The 21,197-nt window shown below is 55.0% G+C and overlaps 1 protein-coding gene across 8 annotated transcripts in view; it reads right to left on the bottom strand.

Moving 5' to 3' along the window:
* The window catches only part of ZMIZ1 (zinc finger MIZ-type containing 1), a 175,170-nt gene that overhangs the window by 28,582 nt on the left and 125,391 nt on the right, over positions 1-21,197 (bottom strand). For all 8 annotated transcript variants that reach the window (XM_081268295.1, XM_081268299.1, XM_081268298.1 and 5 more), the window contains one exon: positions 5,280-5,424. In XM_081268295.1, the coding sequence (XP_081124421.1) occupies positions 5,280-5,424 (145 nt within the window). The remainder of the gene's footprint in view (positions 1-5,279; positions 5,425-21,197) is intronic.

Here is a 21,197-nt window from a genome sequence, read left to right as displayed (position 1 = left end):
CAGCCCCGGGCAGGGGTGTTTGGCCTTTTGGGACTGCCTATCAAGGGCCACGTCCCTTCCCTGTCCTTGCCTTGCTGCAATGCAGAGGGAGGCCTGAGCTCCCGAGGTCTGAGAAACCCACTCTGGGCGACTCTGCTCTGCTCTGTACACCCTGAGCCAGCACGCACCGTCCCCACCTCATGTCACAGAGTGCCCTCAGCCATAGTCCTGTCCAGGCACAACCGCCCCAAAGATCCTGGTCCATCCACAGAGGCACCAGTGCTGTGCGGCAGAGAGGCTACTTGTGTGGGCTCTGGGGTCTGACTGGGGTCGAACCTCAGCTCTGCCTTTGCCAATCCTGTGACCTTTACCACTTCATTTTCAACCAGCCTCAGTTTCCTCATCTATAAGTGGGACTTAACACTTTCCTAAGAGGAAAGGTGAGAATATGGGTGAAATGCCTGGCAGTCAGACCCTGCGCAGCTGCCCTTTCTCTCCCTCCAACTCTCCCCGCCAGCCATCTGCAGGTACCCATATTTGTTCAAGGATACACTGAAAGTGCTTAGAAGTTTTACAAATATGCTATTGATGAGAGGGGCCGTTACCATTCCTCTTGGTCAACTAAAAAGAATGTTTTCCAAGCCTTTGAGGCTTACCTTGGTATTCTCCTGCCTTCCCATCTCTAGCTAGTGAACTCCTACCTATACTTCAAAGCCCAGCCTGCATACTCCCTTTCATGACTTTCCTAAGTAAAACTAAGGGCACGTTCCTCTGTTCCCTCAACCTTTTTGTGAATATTTTATGGAGAGCTCTTCCCACTGCAGTTATAGGAGATGGCTTACATGTCTGTACCACTCTATGGCACCCAGCGAGATTTGCTGGATGTGAGAAAATGAGGTAGGCCTGGGGTGAGGAGTGATGGACCCAGGCTGCCGGGTACTCCCAGTGCCAGTGTCTGCACAGACATTCATGGAAGGTGGGGAGGCTTGCGCTTGTAGCTGCTGCTTTATTTGGGAGAAATAACCAATTCTCATGAAGGGTCTTGTCAGAGCCTAATTAATTGCCCTGATCCGGCTGCGTTGGCCCTGGCTCCGCACAAGGCTGTAGCGTGGCTGCTAATGAAGCGCCAAGCCGGTGAAGGGCCTGCGCTCCTGGTCTCTCTAATTTAGGGGAAGCATTAACATGTTCTCCATCATCACAATTACTGGGGCCTCCTTCCTCCCCTCCCTACGGGGAACTCGGGAGGCTTCCACAGGAAGGAGGAACAGAAAAGACCTTTGCGTCTTAGCAATCTGGAGCAGGTGGGGCAGGAGTTAGGGGTCTTTCAATTCTTTCTGTGCTTCTCTTTGAAAAAAGGAAATTTTCTGGGGGCAAGAAGGGCTCATGTAAGCTGAGCTTCGCTGCAGCTATGCAAAACAGAGCAAGAAGCAGCAGCTGTGATGACGGTAGGGATGTGACCAAAGTGAGGGGAGAGTGGGGCTGGTTTTGACTGACCCATCTCTGTGGGTTGACCAAGAATGAGCAATCAGGGCCAAATGGCACCAGGCCAAGGCTCAGGACAATAACGACTAATCTGTGGGGCTCCAGTGTGCCAGGGTTGGCCATAAGCATGGACTTCCAGCCCCTGATGCGCCCCTTCTATGGATGAGAAAGCTGAGGCACAGAGAGGTTAAGTAACTACCCAAAGTCACCCAGCTAGAAGACAGCAGAGCTGAAACCCAAGGCCCAGGAGGCTGGCTCCAGGGCCTGTTCCCACCTGCTACCCTCAGGGGACCCATCCTCTGAGTGTCAAATCCCACACCTGGAACAAGGGTGGCACCCTTTGATCTTGGAATCTTCCCCAGTTCCAGCTAGCTTTAATTGTAATCAAATTAACAGCATAAACAAGATTTATTAGGCTTTTAATTACCTTTGCAACACTGATTTGCATATGGACAATGTGCTAATCACAAATGACTTTCTTAACCACTCATTAAGAATCCAGGGAAGGAAGGCAGAAATAGTTGTTGGCATCAGGTCTGGGTCACTGCAGGGACACAGAAGGTGTCCTAGTGCCCGCCAGTGTCTGGAACCTCACAGGACCACAAGGCACCCCCTGGCCTCTCCTTCCTCTGCCACACACTGTGTCCAGTAGCAAGGACAAAGTGGGCTCCTCAAGACTTTCACAGTGTCCACATTCCTGTGGCCATTCTCAGAAACTGCCACAGGGCTACGGTAGCCCGAGCTGTCCCTGGCACCTCACTCATAGTGCTGAATGCCCTCGTGTCCCCATAGGAACTGTGGGAGTCAGCGAGGCCAGCACCTCGCGTGCAGCCACCACCCTGGGAGGGAGAACAAGCCGGGACTCTCAGCCTCACCCAGTGGCACACAGTGGACATGACTGTGGCAGTTGAGCCACAGGAATCCTGCAGTCACCAGGGACCTTCCAGGGCTTGGGGGAGGGGGGGGACAGACGTCAAACTTTCAGGCTCCTTGGCCCTGCCCCTCTGCTTGTCCTCGGACCTGAGTCTTCAGACAGCCAGCCCCCTCTGAGCAGCACGTCCAGAGCATCCCAGAGCGCAGCTCTCCCTGGCCCAGCGTCTGTCTCCTTAACATAAAGGCACAGAAGCCACCTTCCTCCAGGTCGCTAAGGTCATGGCTGAAGGTGATGGGTTCTGTTTTCCAACTCTGAAAGCTCTCAGTCTTCTCTCCCATTTCCTTCCCCTTCACGTTTAGGAAATTACATACGGGGCCTTAAAAGGTGAAGGGCTGTGCTGGGGTTCCCCTGGAAACAAGTGATTTCTCCCTTGGGACATTCAGGAAGGTCACAAGGAGAGACATGGCTAACTTGACCTGAGTCTTCAAACAGCCAGACCCCTCTGAGCAGCTGTCCTTGGAACAGTGCTCGGAGAAGAACAGGATGCTGGCCCTTGTTCAACTACTGACAATCTTCTTCCAAATTATTACTCCCAAATGAGTAACAGGTGGATTGGATCAGAACAGTAGGTGACCCTCTTCCAAAAAGACCCCCTTGATCAGGCTAATAACTAGATACCACTGACCTTGATCTACGAGTAGCAGGGTGACGGTGGTGTGCAGAACCCTGCTCTGCTCCTTACTGGTTGTGTGTTCTTGGGCAAGTCTACCTTCCCACTCGAGGTCCAGTTGCCCTTTCGGTTCTGCCACTCAGAAATGGGGAGGGCATTATCCAGAAAGCCCACCATCTTGCTTGGCTGAGAGGAGCCCTTATTCCATGGGACTGGTTGGTTACCCATCCATACTTAGTAAGACTTCTGGCCCACGGGGCTCTCCTTTCTCTGCAAGACCATCTGGGTCTGCAGAATAAACGCCAGCATGGTCTTTGAGCTCCCAGACCACCTGCTTGGCACTATCTGTCATTTGGCTGGACCTCTGGGGAGCCAGACTTGAAGTGGTGGCAGAGGAACAGGGCCTGGGATGCTGGCTGGTGGCTCTTTGGCTCATGGCACTTCTTGGCAGGGCCAGTGTGAATTCATAGAATGCATGTGCCTACGCCCAATCCAAGTCCTTGACAGTTAAGATCCCTGTCCTCTGAGCAGCCTCCTGACACTCGGCCCTGCTCACCTTTCTCCTTTTGAACCCAAAGTTACTTAACCCTAACCCTGCCTGGATCCAGTGTCCAGATTGCCCTGTGAGCCTTCTTTCCCTGGCTGGCTATCTAGAGCAGAGACACTCATCATTTCCATTTGGGATGGAACAATCTCATGCCTGAGCTCAACTGACAACTAGACCTGCAAAGGGCTGGCTGTGGTCTAGATCTGTAGCCTGATTATGGTCAAGCAGGTCTGAGGCGGGTCTCTAGTGGAGAACAAGGGGGCTCACGCCCATCATCAGCATCCACTTTGCTGAAATGACTTGGAGGAGAGAGGGTTGGGAAGGAGAGTATACCTGGACTGACGGGTGCAGTGATTCTGGAGGGATGGCTGGCCAGGCCAGAATCCTGAGCTAAGGTATCACAAAGGCATTTACCAAATAAGCTGCTTTGGTTACTATTCAGCCACTGCCTGTGCTCAGAGGCTGGGCCCCAGACACGACCTGCAGAAGCTGGAGCAGGGATCGCAACACAGGAGGCAGTGGTTTTCAGCCAAGGGTGATGCACTGCTCTCCAAAATGTGTGAGGGTGCTTTTTGCTTGGTGGGGAGAGGTCAGTCATGAGAAGACTCAAGCAGACAGCGACCAAGGGAAATGTCCTGCGAAATCCTGCACCACAGAAAATTCCCTTGGCCAAATGCCAACCGGGCCGAGCAACACTGCCACAGAAGGGAGGCAGCAGCAGCTGTCAGTGTCCGGGTCCAGAGTCTAGCAAGGCAGTGACCCTGGGTGGTGGTGGGCTTGCTGTGGTACAAGGTGCCCCTGACCGAGGCAGGGCACCACATGTCAGGGAGATCCTGCCCAGGCAGGGACTGGACTTGATGAGCACTGAGGTCCTTTCTGGTTCTGAGAGTCAACAAGCCTTTAATTTGATTTATAAAGCATGGTTGACACTCGAGTCCCCAGCAGTGCCTCTGTGGTGCAACCCAGGTCTGCCTGCAGCGTGCTCTGGGCTGTGGGTTCCTCGTTCAGGCTGGATAATGAGAGCAGAGCTCTGACTGCAAATGCCCCTCCCGGTCATTAGCAGGGACCCACACAGGGAGTGCAGACAGCATGACAGGCTCCGTTGTTCCAGGGTCAGCCTGCAAAGTGCTGGAGAGAGCATCCCAGCTCAGCAAGGGACTCTCGAGATAATTAACTGAGGGAATTGCCGGGCTTGGCCACGTGCTCTTCTGAGGCTGGCGCAGGGCGGAATGGCCAGTTCTTTGGTGCCTGGAGGCCTCCAGCAAGCCTGCTCCTGCCTATGACCCCAGACTTCCGGCAGACCCAGCCCAGACTCACTTGGCTCCAAGGTGATTGACCTGAGCTGCTTCCATCCCCACCTGGGGCAGGACCACCAGCCCTGTGACCTTCCTGAGACTTTGTATGCTCCACTTTTTTTCTGTCTTCCCAAGACCCTGAGTTCAGGACTTTTTAAGATTCCTGCAGAAGTCCAGAATCTACAAAGAAAGAGCCCCATGCAGGAACAGGGCAGTGGGGCTGGGGAAACCTAGTGTCCTCGGCCTGTTCTGATGGGGGAGAAATGTGCTCACCAAGAGGATTCAAAACCCAACTGTATCTTTGCAGACAGGGCATCTTTTCTGTGTCAGAGGCCCCTTCCCAGTCCTTATGCTTGAGGGGTGTTTCTAAGGAGACCAGGGCACCCACCCAGGCAGCCTTGCCCCGCCCCCTGGTGGCCTGTGCCCGCTCACCTGTGCGACAGAGTGGGTTTCATGGAGCTCATGGAGTTGAGGGGGGGCTGCATGGGGAGTTTCCCGGGGGGGTCGCTCTGACGGCTCTTCTGATGTCGGAGCAGCAGCAGGCGGCCAAGCTCCTCACACCAGGAGGACAGCAGGGCTGCAAGGAAGGACAGGATGGTCAGTGGGCACCTGGCGGCCAAGCCCTGCCACACTTGGTCCCCGCCTCACCCTCCCCGGACTGGGTGGTGTTGACGGACGCCAACTTTGCTCCCGGATTCAAGGAACACCAGGAGACTCACTAAGTCATCTTGGGAAGCCTCAGCGTTCTCAACTGTAAGATGGGACTAGCACCTCTAAAGGAGGATTCATTCAAACGCACCTGTTGCCAAGAGTGGATTGGAGGAGGGTTTTAATGGCCACCACACAGAGTGGTATCAGTCGGGGCAAGAGATGGAGGAGAGGGTCTAGACACTGAAGAGGAGGGCACAGACGGAGCCAAGGTAGGGACAAGGGATTAGAGGGCCTGACACGCACGACCTGTCGGGGCCTGGGTAGGCACTGCTTGCCGCCCCCAGACTTCAGAGCAGCCCATCCCTTTACACTTGGAATGGTCAGCTCAACGTGGTCAAAAATTTTAAGTTTGGACAAAATCCACAGCTTTCTTGGAGCCTGCTGACAAGCCAGGAGTGTCTGCAGGGCTCTCCCTGAAATACCTGCTAAGCACACAAGTGGGTACACGCCTCCTGGTCCCCACACTGCTGGACACAAATGCTTAAGGAGGACAAAGGGTTTCCATAGCAGAGGGTGGTGGGTGCTGAGCAGGAGACTGCGCAGGTGCAGGCACATGCAAGAGCTGTCTGCATCCAGGCCGAGCGGCCTCGACTGCCCTGGGTGAAGGGGGAGAATGCTTTTCTTTCATCCTTCACTGTCTCAATAAGTATGGCCACCAGGGGCCAAAAGCAAGCTCAAGATTAGTGTGTCTCAGCCTGGGCTCCAGGCCGGCTGATCCTTCCAAAGTGCAGGACGACGGAGCCAAGGTTGGAGGGGGGTCAGGAAGCCTAGGCTCTGTCACCATCTCTCTGCGTGACTCTAAGCCACTCACAGACCCTCTCTGGACCTCAGTTTGCTTGGAGGGAAAGAGGGGCAATATCTCTTGCCCTGCCTTCCTCCCCCGGCTGTGGGAAGGGGCAGGTGGAAGAAGCCAGATGGTGTAGCCCAGGGAGACCCCTCCTCAGCAGATGGCCCACTCCTGCTCCAAGCACTTCAGCCACAATGACCTCAGGGGTCGGGAGGCAGCTGACCTGTCAGAGGGCTCTGCTTAGCCATTTGGCTGGGTGCAAAGCCTATTCCCTCACTTCAAGGGTCACCCATCTGGACACCATATGACACTCTCCTGCGTCCTTTACTCCCATCTGCCCATACAATCCAGGACATTCCCTGTTATTGTTCCCATTCTACAGACGGAGCCTCAAGCAGGTTGAGTCACTAGTAACCACAGCTGGAGAGTGGCAGAGACAAGCGACGGTGCCCCTGCTCCTGGCAGAGGCCTGTCATAAGGGAAAACCCCAGGTGGTCTCCTGGCTCCTCTGATTTCATAATGAACCTTCGAGTCACCCCGACAGCATGCTCCACTGGTATTGGGGGAACGTGACAAAATACACAGTGACCAGGAGTGGCTGGGCACTTCACACAGAGTCCCCATCAGTGTAAGCCCCAAGAGGTCTTGCCAGGGCCACTGGGTACATCTGCTTGGCTCACGTGGGGAAGAAAGATGGCCATCCCAAGAAGGCAAGTGGGGGCTGCAATCCCAAAAGGGCACCTGGCTGCCTGGGGGTGGGCCATGGATGGTCTGAGTCTTAAAAGATGTGTCCTTTCTCTCTCTGCAGGGTCACCTTGCTGCCAAAGAGGGAGGAGGGTGTCAGAGAGGAGACACCCCCCCTCAACCCCGACCTTGTGTGTCTTCCCAGAGACTGGCCAAGGTTCCTGCAGTGGGTGCCCAGCACACATCTGCTGCCGCTGGAGGGCGGGCGGCCTGCCTATTCAGAGAGGCTGGAACAAACAGAAATGTGTTTCCAGATCGCCCCATTCTTCTCCCAGGCCCCTAGTTACCGCTTCTTGTGTGGGGGCACTGGGCATCTGGAAACTCATTTGCACGCCAAGCACGAGGCCCGCCCCATCACAGCCGTGGGGACCGCTCGGCTGCCACACAAAGGACAGCTGCAGACGGTGCCGCCTGCTGCCCGCCCCTCCCCTCCCAGCCCTCGCTCCTCCTGGGTGTCAGCCACGCCATGCTCCATGGGGGAAGCAGGGCTTTCCTTCAATGCCACAGGCTGCCCCCTGCTTGCTCAAGGACAGCCCTCGTCTTCCCATCCCTAGTGAAGTGGTTTTCTGTTAAGGAATAAAGGAAGGACCGCTTTGTGGCAGGGCTTGGCCACGACCTCGCGTGGGGGAAGGCTACATTCCTGCAAGGGAGAGGGGAAGGCGGTGCTGGCGATGGAGGCACAGGCCCTGGCCCCGCTGGGTGGCTGGCTGGCAGAGGCTGTGCCCGCACCCACCTTCTGCAGCTCCGCTCACGGCGGGCGGGCGGACGCAGTGCATGTTCTCATTATGGCGCAAACCAACGTGAGTCTTTAGGAGGCAAATACCAGCTGATGACAACACACAGGAATTTATGGCCAAAAAAGGAGCCTGGTCCCTGTCAGAGGACCAGGCGGCTGGACAGGGCCAGACCGAGGCAGGCGGGGGATTACGCAAGGACAGGGTGACACGGGTCAGGCAGGGTTCTGTGTGTGCCTGGATCTCGGGTCACGCACACATCTGATCTGGGAAAGGCCATCTGCTGCAGCGAGGCGGGTCTGGCCTCCACACCTGCTTGACCTGCCTTTGTCCTGTGCCCTGGCTGGGTGTGGTACAAACAGCCCGAGGACAGGTGACAGTCCAGGAAGGTCAGGTATGGTGTGCCAGAGTGCCTGGCAACAGGGCAGTCTCAGTCCTAACCAGCACAGCTGCCCCTTGCCTTGTCCTGAGAGTCCCACTCACCAGTGATAAGAAGGCTGTCCCCAAGTCCCCTTTTCCACATTAAAACAGCAGCTAGGATCACACGTCCCTTCCCCTTTTACAAAGTGCAGCTTGCCTGCCCCAGGGCAGCCCTGGGCAGCAGGTGTGACTGCCTCTCCTGTTGACAGCGGTGGGTGGCTTCCTGCTGATGCACCTGTGGCCAGATGTGTACATGCTACCTGCACAGCTGACAACAGAGGCCACTGTGACCAAGGCCACCCTCAAGAGCTGAGCATGTCTAAGGCGAGATACCCCAAAGCTGACCGGACACTTGGAAGTGCTCTCTGGCCTTTCCGTGCTCCCTTCTGGCCACCTCCCAATCTGGGGTGTTGCCAAGGGGAGGACCTTCTGCCCAGTCGAAACTGGGAATCAGAGGTCAGCCACAGCCAGGAGGAAGGTGGTAGGGAAGGCCGGTGGAGCTGGCCATGGAGATGAGCCAGAACCCCCCACCCAGGGCTGCCCCCTCGCTCCAGCAGGACCTGAGAGAAATCCCCTTTGCCACCTCCCGTGGGGCAGGCCTCACACAAGAGCTGAGCTGGGCGGGGGTACCTGGGGCTCTGGGCTCCTCCTCAAGCCCCATCTGTCATCCTCACCAGCCCGTCCAGGGCCACTGGGGGCCCTTCCAGCTGAACTCATAATGCCTATAGAGGGGGCTGGGGAAGCAGTAGGGTCACCTGAGACCCCAGCTGCCAGGTTTGAGCCTCAACCACATTTCCAAGCACTCCCAGAACTTCTTGGCATACAGTGCACAACACACACAACCTACCCGTCTAAAACAATCCCTTATCACCAGGCTCCCAGCACTCCATTCCATTCCCATCTTAGGTACCAAGGCATTCAATCACCCACCCAGCATCCATTCCACAGCTTCTGAGCATCTACTGTGTGTCGGAGCTGCCGTGGGGAAGGGGACCAGGTCAGCACTCCTGGCTGAAACCCTGCATAGTTCCCACCACAAAGTCCAAGCCACTCAGGACAATTGCCAAGTCCAGCACTCTCATCTCTCCTCACCGAGGAGGCAGCTGCCACACTCTGGCTCAGGGCAAGGAACCCCAAGAATCTGGGATCAAAATCCAGTTCTGCCCTCACAGCCATGTGACCTTGGGCAAATGACAGAATCTCTCTGGGCCTCAGTTTCTTTACCTGTCAAATGGGCATAATACAAATGTTTACTACTTAGGATTATTGTGATACTTCCAAGACACTGATACCTGTATAGTTTAAAAGAGCATCTGGCCTGTAGGAGGTGTGGGGTCTGTGTTGGCACCTTGTGTGGTCGCAGCAGGTAAGACACGTGCAAATGCACTCTGCTCACTGTGGCAGGACAGCACCTCAGAGACGGGAGGTGGTCTCTTGTTCCTCTGTCTCTAAGCCCAGCAGGCTCTAGGGCCACCTCTCTGTGCCAATGCCACCACCTCCCTACATGCCAGTCCCACGAGACATGATAAAATTTCCCACCTCTTGGCTGCTGCCTAGAAAATACTTCATCGCTTCCTCCGGGAAGCCATCGACCCCTCTCCTGGGTGTGACGCGGGCCAGGCACTCAAGGGAGAGGCTGGGAAGGCTTCCTGGAGGAGACTCCATCAGAAATGAGCCATGATGAGATGCAGTGCGGTCTAGGCAGAAGCCAAGAGGAAGGAAGGCGCTTCTGCTCCCCTGGGGTCCCCCACAGTCCTGTCCAAGTGCTTTACCTAAAGTGGCAGCATACTGGCTGGTCCAGGCTGTGTGCTGTGGAAATGGGAAGGAAAGCATGTGGGGACGGAGGACCAGGGGGGTTTAGGAAGCAGGTCTGAGTGCAGGCACTAAGGAAGATCCAAGCTCCAAAACCTGCCCCCAAGACCTTCCAGCAGCGCCCCTTGCAGCCAAGAGCCACCACAATGTCTTTTAGGGAAAAGCAGCAGGAAACTAGGTTAAGGGTGAGGCAGACCTGGATGGAGCCCCAGGGTGCTGGAGTCTTGGCTGCCCCGGCACGTCCTCCCTGGGGGGCCGTGACAGGCCTATATTTGCCTCACCAGCATTTCCCAGCAGAGTGGGGGTCAAAGCCAGGTTGACCAAAGAGAGGAGGCAGAAGCTGCAGTGCCCCAACTTGAGACTCGCGGGGACACTAGGTGGGGAGGGGGGAGCTGCGCTGTTTCCAGAGCCGCGGAGACCAGCCTTTGTTGGTGGCTGGTGAGGGGCTGTGGTGGAGGGGAGAAACAGGCTGGCTCTGGCCCCCACAGGGAGCAGAGAGGCTTGCCCGGGCACAAAGGGAAGGCTGCCCCTCGCCAGGCTGCGCTCCAGCTTGGAAAGGAGCAAGAAATCAGAGGCGGCAGCGGCCACAGGGAAAGAGGTGATCCTGGTGGAGCTGGGTGGGGAGGTGTGGACTGTGAGGGGAAGCCTGGAATGCTCGTTCCAGGTGAGATCTGGGAGCAGGAAGGCTGTGAGAGGCCTGGGAGGGATGAAAGGCAGTCTGAAGGAGGGGACAGGGACCCGGATGTAAGGGCAGAGCAGGCGCTTTATCCAACCTGCAGCCCCGGGAACCACACGCCAAACGAAACAAAGGCGGATTGAGTATCAAAGCATGTGTCAGCTGCTAAAAGGCTGCCAGAGAACAGAGGAGCTGTGTGTATGTTCTGGGGGAGATTCTGAGACCCACAAGACCCCCAGGACAGCACAGAACTCAGACATGCCCAGAAACAGGCCTGCGAGGCCGAGGGCCTCTCATTCTCAAACCATGCCCAGGGGAAAGGACAAGGGCAGAGAGTCAGGCAGAGGAAGGGGGGGGGGGGCCTTGGGAGAATGCAAGTGGGCTCACCATTCCAACAAAATACCAGTGAGGCATTTTTAAATGCTTCTATACCATCAGCTTCCTAAGGCCACCAGAGAGACTCTGACTCAAGGGAAGAGGGTGAGTGGTCCTGTTCCCCTGCGGGAAGCTGGGGGAGCATTGTGTGATGAGTAGGGGCAAGAGAGCTGGGCCCCTCTCTCCTTCCCCTTACCTTGAAGACATGTTCCTGATCCCACATCCTCTGGAATCCCAGGAATACCTCCAGTCACCTCTGGAAGACATGCCCTGCCCCATGCCCCCCACTGTCATCACCTGCATTTGGATCGTCTTTGCAGCCGGCTCCTTTGCTCCTTGACTACTCCAAGCCAACAACCTCTAGCATCCTTGACGGTTCTCTCTGAATTATGCCAAGAGCGTCCTATCATTTGTCTCAGTCAAGAGATCTGCCTGCTGCCAACCCCCCCTCCACGTGGCTGTCAGAGGAATTTTTCCCACACATGCATTCTGGCCACCTTGGGCAGATGGGAGATGATCAATGGACACAGATGTGAATCACAGCCTGGCTGGCCAGGGAAAGGCATGAGGTGCCATGGCGTGGGCATGTGCCCCCAAGGGCCACAACAGGGTTGAAGAGGCTGGCTTCTGCAACCCCAGCACGGGGTTTAGCACATGCTCTGCAGCCAACACATGACTATCAGGTTGCTGTGAGTCACACACAGAAATAATCCAGCATGCAGGGGCAAAGAGATGGTCACACACAGAGCCCAGCCTCTGGGACCCAAAGGTGGGGGTAGTGCCCAGAACCTAGTGCCCTGCACATTTCTAAACTTGCCAGCAGCTCATCATTCCTGGGGGATACCCAGCCCCAAGGGCAAGAGCCTCAAATGCAATCCTGTCAGAATGTGTTCAGAGATCGATAAATAAAACCCACAAAGGAGTCAAGCAACACCTGTCTCGCAGCACACACAGCCATGCACAGCTGTGCAGGTAATGTGAAATAAAGGGTTTCTGGTAAAAAGGTCCAGACCACACCCTCTGACCCTCTCACCTTCTTTCATCTCCTATAAACAAAGTCCTGGGACCTCTGCTGAGGGGATGGGGGTCAGAGCCTGTGCCCAGAACCCTTCCGGACCCTATTCCTGTATGCAGAAAAATGGTGGTGGGGAGAGGCAGGTATGTGGGGTGGGGGGGACACGTGGTTTGAGATGACCCAGGTCTACTCTCTTCATCCTTTCTGTAAAATAGAGGAACAATAAGGAGTCTTTCCTACTCATTGACCTGGTAAGAAGAGACCCAAGATGAAGGATAAATGAGCTTTGTAGCCACTTGAGAGATGGCAAAATCTTTTTTTTATTTTTGTGGTCCTGGGCATTGAACCCAGGGTTACGCTACCACTAAGCTGCCATCTCCAGCCTTCCATGATTTTTTTTTTAAATTTTGAGATGAGGTTTCCCTCAGTTGCTGAGACTCGCTTTGAATGCACCATCCTCCTGCCCTCGATTCCCGAGCTGCTGGTACTACAGATGTGCAACACCGAGCCCATCAAGAGAGACGTCTTGAACAAAAGAGTCCCAAGTAGAACCCGGGAAGCTAGAAAATGCTGACTACCACCTACCTTCAGAAGGCAGAATGGCCAAAAACCTAGGCCCTGGAGTTAGATTGCCTGGGTTCAAATCTCATCACCCACAGCTGTGTGACCTTGACATTTTCCTTAAGCTCTCTGAGCTTTGGCTTTCCTTACAAGGATTAAACAAATGCACACACACGATGCTGGTACAATGGCCGACACGCAGAAAGCATTCTATGAAAGAAACTGTTGCCTGGATGGCAAGACCCCGATGGGACCACCAGGACACAAAGATAATCCTTCCATATTTCCAGCTGCTCTGCACTTCTGCTTCACAAGGGGCCCTCAAGTGGTCGCCTGAGTTTGCAACTACAAGATTGTCAGTGGGGAAATTAAGACCCAAGATGGGTGATCTGAACACCATCACTCCATAGGACAGCAGGCCTGCCACTAATGCAGGAGGATTCCCTTTCGTACCCCAGCCTGTGACATCATGCCTGAGAGTAGGCACTGGCACATCCCCAGCTTTGTGTCCAAATCTGCTACCACTTCCTGTGTGCCAACGGGCAACTTTCTCCCCTCTCTGGGCTGCATGTAGGAGTGGGTGGGCAAGCCCCTCTGATCTTACAATGGGGCCACATCTCTCAGGGCCTGGGTGGGCCTCAACCTTGACGGGGCACACTCCTCCACCCTATGATTGTGCTGTGAGAGGAGCTGTCCACCCTCACACCTGCAGCACCCTCCTGAGAAGCATGAGGTGGAGGTGGAAACATCACCTTTCCCCAGGGCCCAGGTTAGCAAAGCGGAGCCAGCAGAGGGGAATGGGGTCAGGGAGATGACACAGGTGAGATCCCGGAACATGAGTCAGCTGGGAGCTCTCTGCAGCCTCAGCTGAGGGGCCAGGACTTCTCCTTGGTTACAGGAAGGATCCTTCCTTGCGGGCAGGAGGATGGACTTTGGTAGCCCTGACAGCTAACTGCTGGAACCTACAACCAGAGTGGTTTTCCCTGAGGGAAAAATCTTGCTATCCTGCAAAACAGGCTGTTCCACCACCATCAGCAGCACGTGTTCTGGGTTTCAACTGCTTCTGGTTTTTCTAGATCATTCCTGCCTTCTGCTTCCTGCTCTGTCATCTCCATCACTATGTAGGCAGGAAGGACAAAACTAGGAGAAACCATCTGATGGCCCTTTGGCTTTGAGTCACTGTGACACCCTGCCCACCTCCTTGTCCTTGCATGTACCCAGGCCCCACATGCAAGGGGCTGGTCTGGGGTACAGGTGGCCCAATGTACACACACAGCTTGTCCCCCTGATGCTACCTGCTCCCACAGCCTTGGTATGTCCTGCCTTCTCGGGTCCTGTGGTCCAGCCCAGGCAAGAGAAGGCCTCAGGCTGTCCCTCTCTCCAGAACACTCCTTCCTGCTCCCACTCCTCTCCCCAAGGGCTCCTGGGTTGGCAGGAGCTGGAGTCTCCGAGTGTGTGAACTCACCCTGGGAACTGAACTCTGGGGGACCTCGGAGTCTGCAGGGCTGACTCCTAAACCGGTTTGGCTGTTCCGCACCCAGCTTGGAGGCTGGGCCAGAGGAACAGGATGCAGGGACCAGGAGGAGATGCCAGATGGTTCGAGCCTCTCTGTGGGCATCAGGAAAATCCCAACCTGAGAAATTCCCTGCCCACCTCATGCCACTTTCTGGACCTGCCTGGATAAGGCAGGCTCAAGTACAAGGACACCTCAGTTCCAGATCAAGAGCATGTTTTCATCAGAAAGTGAATCCCCCTTTGTTCCTAGGAGTTGCATCTCTCTGCAAAGCACCCCTGTCAGTGGAGAGCATCGGGCAGGGAGCAGTCGCTGGGGACTGCACCCCTAAGAGGGGCTGGCCTGTCCTTCCCTCACTCCCCAGGCCCTCACAAGCCTGAAGGAGTAGGGCCTAGCCACAACTCCCATCTTGGGGAAATGAGATAATCTGCCTCAGGACACACCTGAGTGGGTGGCACTCATACCCTGGGGGTATGTATGTGCTGACTATTGTGGCAAGGATGGGGGAGCTCCAGACCACTTCAGAGGGAAACCAGGTAGTTTTAATAATGAAGCAAGTGTGCGGCGGGCAAGGAAGGCCTGAGGAGCGCAGTTACAATTCCCCTTTCAGGGCCCTTGGCCACAGGCCTGAGTCCTCTCTTCCCAACAGACTGACGCCAGAGGCGGGGGCGTCAGGGGCTCTGTGCGCTTGCCCTCTCTATTCTGGGAGGAAGTGGGCTCCAACACGACAGATCTCCTAGGCCCTCAAAGGAGCACCAGTGAACATGGGAGTGCTGCTGAGAGCCAAGAGTCCCCCTGCCTCCACTTTACCCCCAAGGACAGCCTGAGCAAGCAGGTAGAGGAGAACCCAGGGATTCAGAGCGGCCACTAGGCGATGAGGTCAGCCTACGCAGGGAGGTGAGGAAGCTCTCCCCAGGCTGGCGGTGGGTCACCACGCAGTGCCAGTGCATCTGCGAGGTGAGAAGCGAGCCACACCTGCGGTGCCCGGAGCCCTCCACCCCCAGGAGCCCTGGAGCTGCACGCAGGTCTCATTCCAGCAGGAGCCACCCTGAGAGGCTGTTTTCCATTCTGCATGCACAGCCTCTCCTCTGGGCTAAACACCACTGCCCATTGCTCGCTCTCAGGGAGCTGGAGGGCTAAGGAGGGGTTACAGGAATCAATTTCTTCCCAGGGTAATTTACTTTTCTGAGGCTTCTCAGCGGGATGCTCGCAGTCTGGCTGAGTCTTCCCCACCAGCATAAAATGGAGAGTTTGGAGGGAGGCCAGGCCCTCCTAAGACCCTACAGTGCCCTGGCTCTCAACATCTCAGCCTTCAAGAATGGCAACAGACCATAACTTTGGGTCCTAGAAGGCCTTGCGGTGCACTCCCTCTATTTGCTCTGGGTCCCATGTCCAATCCCAGACCCTTGGCTCTTGACCAGGGAGCCAGCAGCCAGTGACAAGCCCCAAGACCCCTCAAATGGTGGTTTCATTCAACCCTGTCTAAGCTTATGAAACCAGAGACTCGGTCTTGGGGTCCCGGTGCAGACACTAAAGCCTTGGGAAGCCGTGGATCCCAGGGCATCTTTGTTTGACAGTGGAGCCACCTGCACAGCTGCTCAGTCTAAAGAGGGACTAAGGGAGATATGCCGCAGTAACAAGGATCAGAGGCACTGGGCTGAGTTTTACTGGGTGATCTACACCTTCAAGGGCCAAGTTTGGCTCCAGCCATTTGAACCCCTTGCCTCACCCTACGCTTACCTGCTTCTGCTTGCCCTGGCTGAATGACTTGGGTAACTTCTAAAGACCTCAGGTTCCTGATGCAAGAAACCCAGAGAGTAACCCTTCCTTCCGCTCTGGGCTGGCGAGCCTGCGATTTAAAGCAGATCAAGCCTGGGCCTCCGGGCAGGTAGGCCTTGGAGGTCGAGGCGGGCTTCCTGCCAGCTGTAGGTATTTTATGCTCAGGAGGCATCCGGCACTGGCGCTGCTCTCCAAGCACGGCATGCAGTGGTGGAGACAGTCTCCCCTGACCCCACGCTGTGGGAGATGACAACCTTCAAAGCCACTCTCTTTTACCCTTCATCCAGTGAGCCAGGGGCAGCTTGCACGCTTCACGTTTCCCCATCCGGCTTCCTGGCTGGTGATTTTATGCCTTTTCCAAGAAGCCCCAAGTGTCGATTCCTTATGGGACTTGGAAAACTACCCTTGCTGGCCATCACGACCTCTCCAGGTGCCCAGCAGGTGCTGGAAGATGGATAACCCTGCTGCCTGAAACGCCTGACTGACCTCTGCTCATTCCACTGGGTCCTCCTAAACCGGTGTCCCTGGCACATTTTGGGAAATGTCTGTCCATTTCATAACGCTATCTGCTGTTTTCGTCACAGCTGTCATTTGTTCTAGTCACACACCATTCAAAGAAGACCTGACACAGAGTCTAAAATCATAGACCACTGGAAGGTAGGGCAGGAATCAGAGAATTTTCTCTTTGATTCTTTGGGAGGCTTCTAAATATTCAGTTGCTTTGTTGCAATGAAAGTAAGAATGGGTAACGAGGACTCTATTTACATCTAGTGCTTCTGGGTTACACCTGTGGCTCAGGGCAGAACACATCTGGGTGATGTCTGGGTGATCCACATCCTGGATGGGGAACTTTCAGGGCAGGACTGAACAATTTGGATCTCCAGGCCAGGGGTTCTCTGTTGTTACGGTTTAGATATGAGACGTGTCCCCCCCCCCCACCAAACTCTCATGTTAATGCAGGAATATTCAGAGGTAAAACAATTGAATTTTAAGAGCTGTGACTGAATCAGTCCACCCTAGTTTGAATGACTGGGTGGTGACTGTAGGCAGGTGGGGCATGGCTGGAAGAGGTGGGTCCCTGGAGGCATGTCCTGGAAGGACATCTTCTCTGTGACCCATTACCCCCAACAATCAGCTTCCTTGCAGCCATGAGTGGGGAGCAGCTTCCTTGCAGAACACCCCCCCACTCCCTGATGTGCTGCCTCACCTTGGGCCCAGAGCAAGGGACTGCCCATCTATGGACTGAAACCTCGGAAACTGTGAGCCCCAAATAAAATTTACCTCCTCTAAGTTGTTCTCAGGTATTTTGTTCACAGCGACAAAAACATCCACCTTGCCAAGCATCAGAAGCACTTGGAAGGCTGGTTACAAAGCCCCAGTGCTGTGCCCCATCCCCAGTGGGGTTTGGGACACAGCGGGTCTGGGGTGAAGCTAAAGACCGCGCAGCCTAACCCATTCCTGGGCGATGCTGATGCTGCCGGTCCAGGACCTCATTTTGAGAGGCACCACTCTGGATCCGAGGGTGGAAGAGCTCAGAGCCTGGTGAGACAAAGGGCTCTGCTGATGTGGGATGGGTCTAAAGGGGACTCTCTCCCCTGGGGTTCCAGAACACTCGAGCCCCACCTCGTGTGCTCGGCAAATGTTCTCCCAGGCTGCTGCTGACCTCCCCTCGCCTTTGTATTCGAGGCCCTAGAGGTTTGACCCTGGACTCATTCCCTGGCCTGTGGGAAAGGAGAAAGAACACTGAGCAGGGAGTCGGAGGTGGGTGGAGCCCAGGCTTCATCTATTAGTTGTGAACCCAGGGACCTCAGATAAGGCCCCAGTGGGCATGCACACCTGTTTCTTCACCTGTAGGTAAACCTTCCTCACCTAGGATTCTCTAAAGGTGTGATGGGGTAACCTTGACCATGGCTGATTCAAGACAGGCCCCGTTCTGAGCACTCCACATGCACACATGCACTTGTGGTCTAATTAAAGCTCCTACTCTAGGAGGTAGCACTGTTGTCCTTCCCTAGTGGCACTGGCTCCGCCAGTGGCAGGTATGTCAGCTGCATGCTCCTGAGCCTTCTCTGCCCTGGGGCCCGTGGCACAGAGTTGCTGTAAGGACTGAGTTAGGTCTTGCCAGGTTCAGCATCCCTGCAGGCTCTCAGGAAGCATCCCCAGGTATGTCAGGGGACAGACGCAGCCTGGACCATCTGCAGCTCAGTCTGGCTCCTGGTTTCTCTTCCAGAGCCGCTGGGGGAGGGAGCGTCATTTGTTTAGGCCTCTGCAGTGTTTAATCACCACGCAGCCCGCCCTCCCTCTTCCCCCTCCAGCGCCTGCTCTCTCCCTGCAGGAAACAGCTCTCTGCCTTCTGCCTCTGATGGAGGCCATGAGAAATTAACACTGCACACACAGAGAGAAGAGAGAGAAGGAAACACTGGGGCGGAGGGGTCGGGGCTGGAGGATCAGCTGGACAAGCTTGGAGCCAAAGGACTGGCTCCGCCAGAAAACTGACCACCCTTCAGGGCCACAGGGTTCAGGATGGAGGTCAGCCTGGGATCTGGAGTGAACTCAACTCCCCTGGAGGAGCTAGGTTACAGTCGGGACCTTCCTGGGGGTCTCAAGCCCCTGGAGAATCTGAGGACAGGATAGGTTCTCTTTCTCTGCCCTTAAGAGAGCCAGGTTATACAAGGACATGTCCTCAGGAAGGTCAACTACAGACCAGGCAGAAACTCGGAACATCCCTTTTCTCCATTCATCTTCCTGACAATCCTGCAAAGTGGAAATCACTGCCTCCATTTTATAGGAGAAAACTGGCACTCAGAGAGGTTAAGGAACCTGCTCAAGGGCAACCAGCAATAACACTCCATAGGGTAGAACTATTCACTTTTAATTAATAAAATTACTTTTTTACTTGCATAAGTAATACACAAATCCCACTCCCTTTGTAGAGTTAACACTTCAGGTAGAGCCCAAAATAGGGATCAGGACCCACGTCAGCAAGCTCTAAACCCATAGTTCTTCCGTTACATGTGATGACTCCATCTCACAGTTCCATTTCCTAACTCAGAAGTGTTATTTTGAAGAGGTAGGTATGTGCATGTGACTAGAAATATAGGGAAGTAGCTGGGCGCTGGGTTTGCATGCCTGTAACTCCAGCTACTCAGGAGGCTGAGGCAGGAGGATCAAAGTTCAAGACTGTCTCAAAATAAAAAATAAAAGAGCTGGAGATGTGGCTTAGTGGCTGAGCATGTGCCGGGAGAGAGAGAGAGAGAGAGAGAGAGAGAGAGAGAGAGAGAGAGAGAGGGAGGGAGGGAGGGAGGGGTAGAAAATTGTTAAATCTTGAAAAACACAACCCCCTCATCTTCTCCCCAGGGGACAAGCTGGTGGCTTGTGGCTTTTCCTTGCAGGGTTGTTTTATCACGAACTCACATCAGGGTTTTGCAACCTCTGCCTGCAAGGTTCTCACCCAAACACCCCCCAAGTCCTCCCTCAGCCAGGACTTCCCTGACTTATGCATCCCAACAGGCTGCCTGCCTCCTGACTGCCCCTATTTCCGCCCCCTGCTTCACTGCTCTCCACAGCACTTGCTAGCTTCTGCCTTAGGAAATCTTATCAAGCGACTCTTCACTCTCCACACTGGAACCAAAGCCAACCAGTGCCAAGCTGCCACATGCTGCATGCACAACCACTTCCACAGCGCCCAGGACAACGCCTGGCACTCAGGGGCACGGCCTGTCAGGAGAGAGCCACCCCCTGGACAGAGTCCCTCTCTACATCTGTCTTGAACCCTCTCTGCAAAAATGCATACTTCATATCAAATGCACTGCCACTCCTGGAGGGCAGGACCAGGTCTCTGCTGTCTTCTCTCTTCCAAGGACCCGAGCTGGTCTATGCACCTGGGAGATGCTCAGAGTGACCTTGATCCCTACCTCACACCACAGACAAAACAAGAGTGAGGGGGAGGCTTGAGCAGGTGATGTGGGGTGACACGGAAGAATTCCTCCATGGTTTGGGGGTTGGAGAAGACTCTCAAGGATGACAAACCGGCACTAACCCTAAGGGGAGGCTGCTCAAGAGTCCTGAGCACTGTGGAGAACTTTTGAAATTCTGGAACACCCCACTGAGAAAGTGGAAAGGCCCCTAGCTCAGGTGAGTCCAGAGACCGGAGCCACACGTGGCAGGAAACGCTCGAGGCTCTGGAGGGTTGGGCGACCCACGAGGAGGCGAAAGGTGGCCTCATGTCACTCCTCCCCAGTTCCACCTTCCTCTACCTCCTCCATGAAAAACCAGGGACTTTTAGAGAGACAGAAGAGCCCCCGCCTGCTTCTCCACCCCATGCAGAGATAACCAAGGAGGAAGAAACAAATTGAAGTGCCCAGGAGCCTGGCAGGGCCTCGGGTAGCTTGACTCGACAGGGCAACAGCGTTTAACGAAGCGCACCTCATCCATCACTCAGGCCCAGTCATTTAGATACTGGGCATTTGATTAAACTAATATGGGCGGCTGGGGCGAGGCATGGCTGGGCGCTTCCTACCCTTGCCTACAAATTAGACCGTCACACACAATCCGATTACTCTGACTGCCACATTTATCTCAAGAGAGGAGCTATCCATCACTCCTCAGCTGCTGGCTCTGTCGCCCCACATTAACTCCATCAGGAGGGGAGCCAAGTTCGCCTCAAAGTTTCACCAGGCAATGTTTACTAAGTCATTTATCCCGTGAGCCACCCAACACCTACCTGCCCAGAGCACCCCTCGAAAACCCTGTTCTTGCCCACTAGAGGCCTGGCAAGGGGGAGGTGTCTGGGCAGGTGATAAAGGCACCTAAAGCATGCTGACACCAGGACCCAGAAACTGCAGTTGACAGGAAGCTCAGCCCACCTCGTCCAGCTAAGACCCTGGGGCTGACATGTTACAGACCTGGTCCTCAATGTCACATTGTGAAATGGGATGACAATGTTATGCGTCACTGTGACAGAATTTCTGCAATGATAGAAATGTTCTAGATTTGTGCTGCCTGAAACCAGAGTCAAGGGCACTTGACCCTATGGGGCACTTGACCTGTGGCTACTGCAACCAAGGAGCAGAGTTTAAATTCCATCTAACTTTAATTAATTAAACTTAAGCGTCTATTGCCACATGGAGCTACTGGCTCCTGGGCTGGACAGTGCAGATCTGGTGGTGGCTCTGAAGGGGAAGCCAGGCAGCCTTCACATGACCAGCACAGGGCTCTGCCCCC

This window comes from Spermophilus citellus (genome assembly GCF_964194105.1).
Source record: "Spermophilus citellus genome assembly, chromosome: 15".
Taxonomy (NCBI): Eukaryota; Metazoa; Chordata; class Mammalia; order Rodentia; family Sciuridae; genus Spermophilus; species Spermophilus citellus.
The sequence above is the reverse complement of the archived record's forward strand: the minus strand, read 5'-3'. Positions and strand labels throughout refer to the sequence as shown.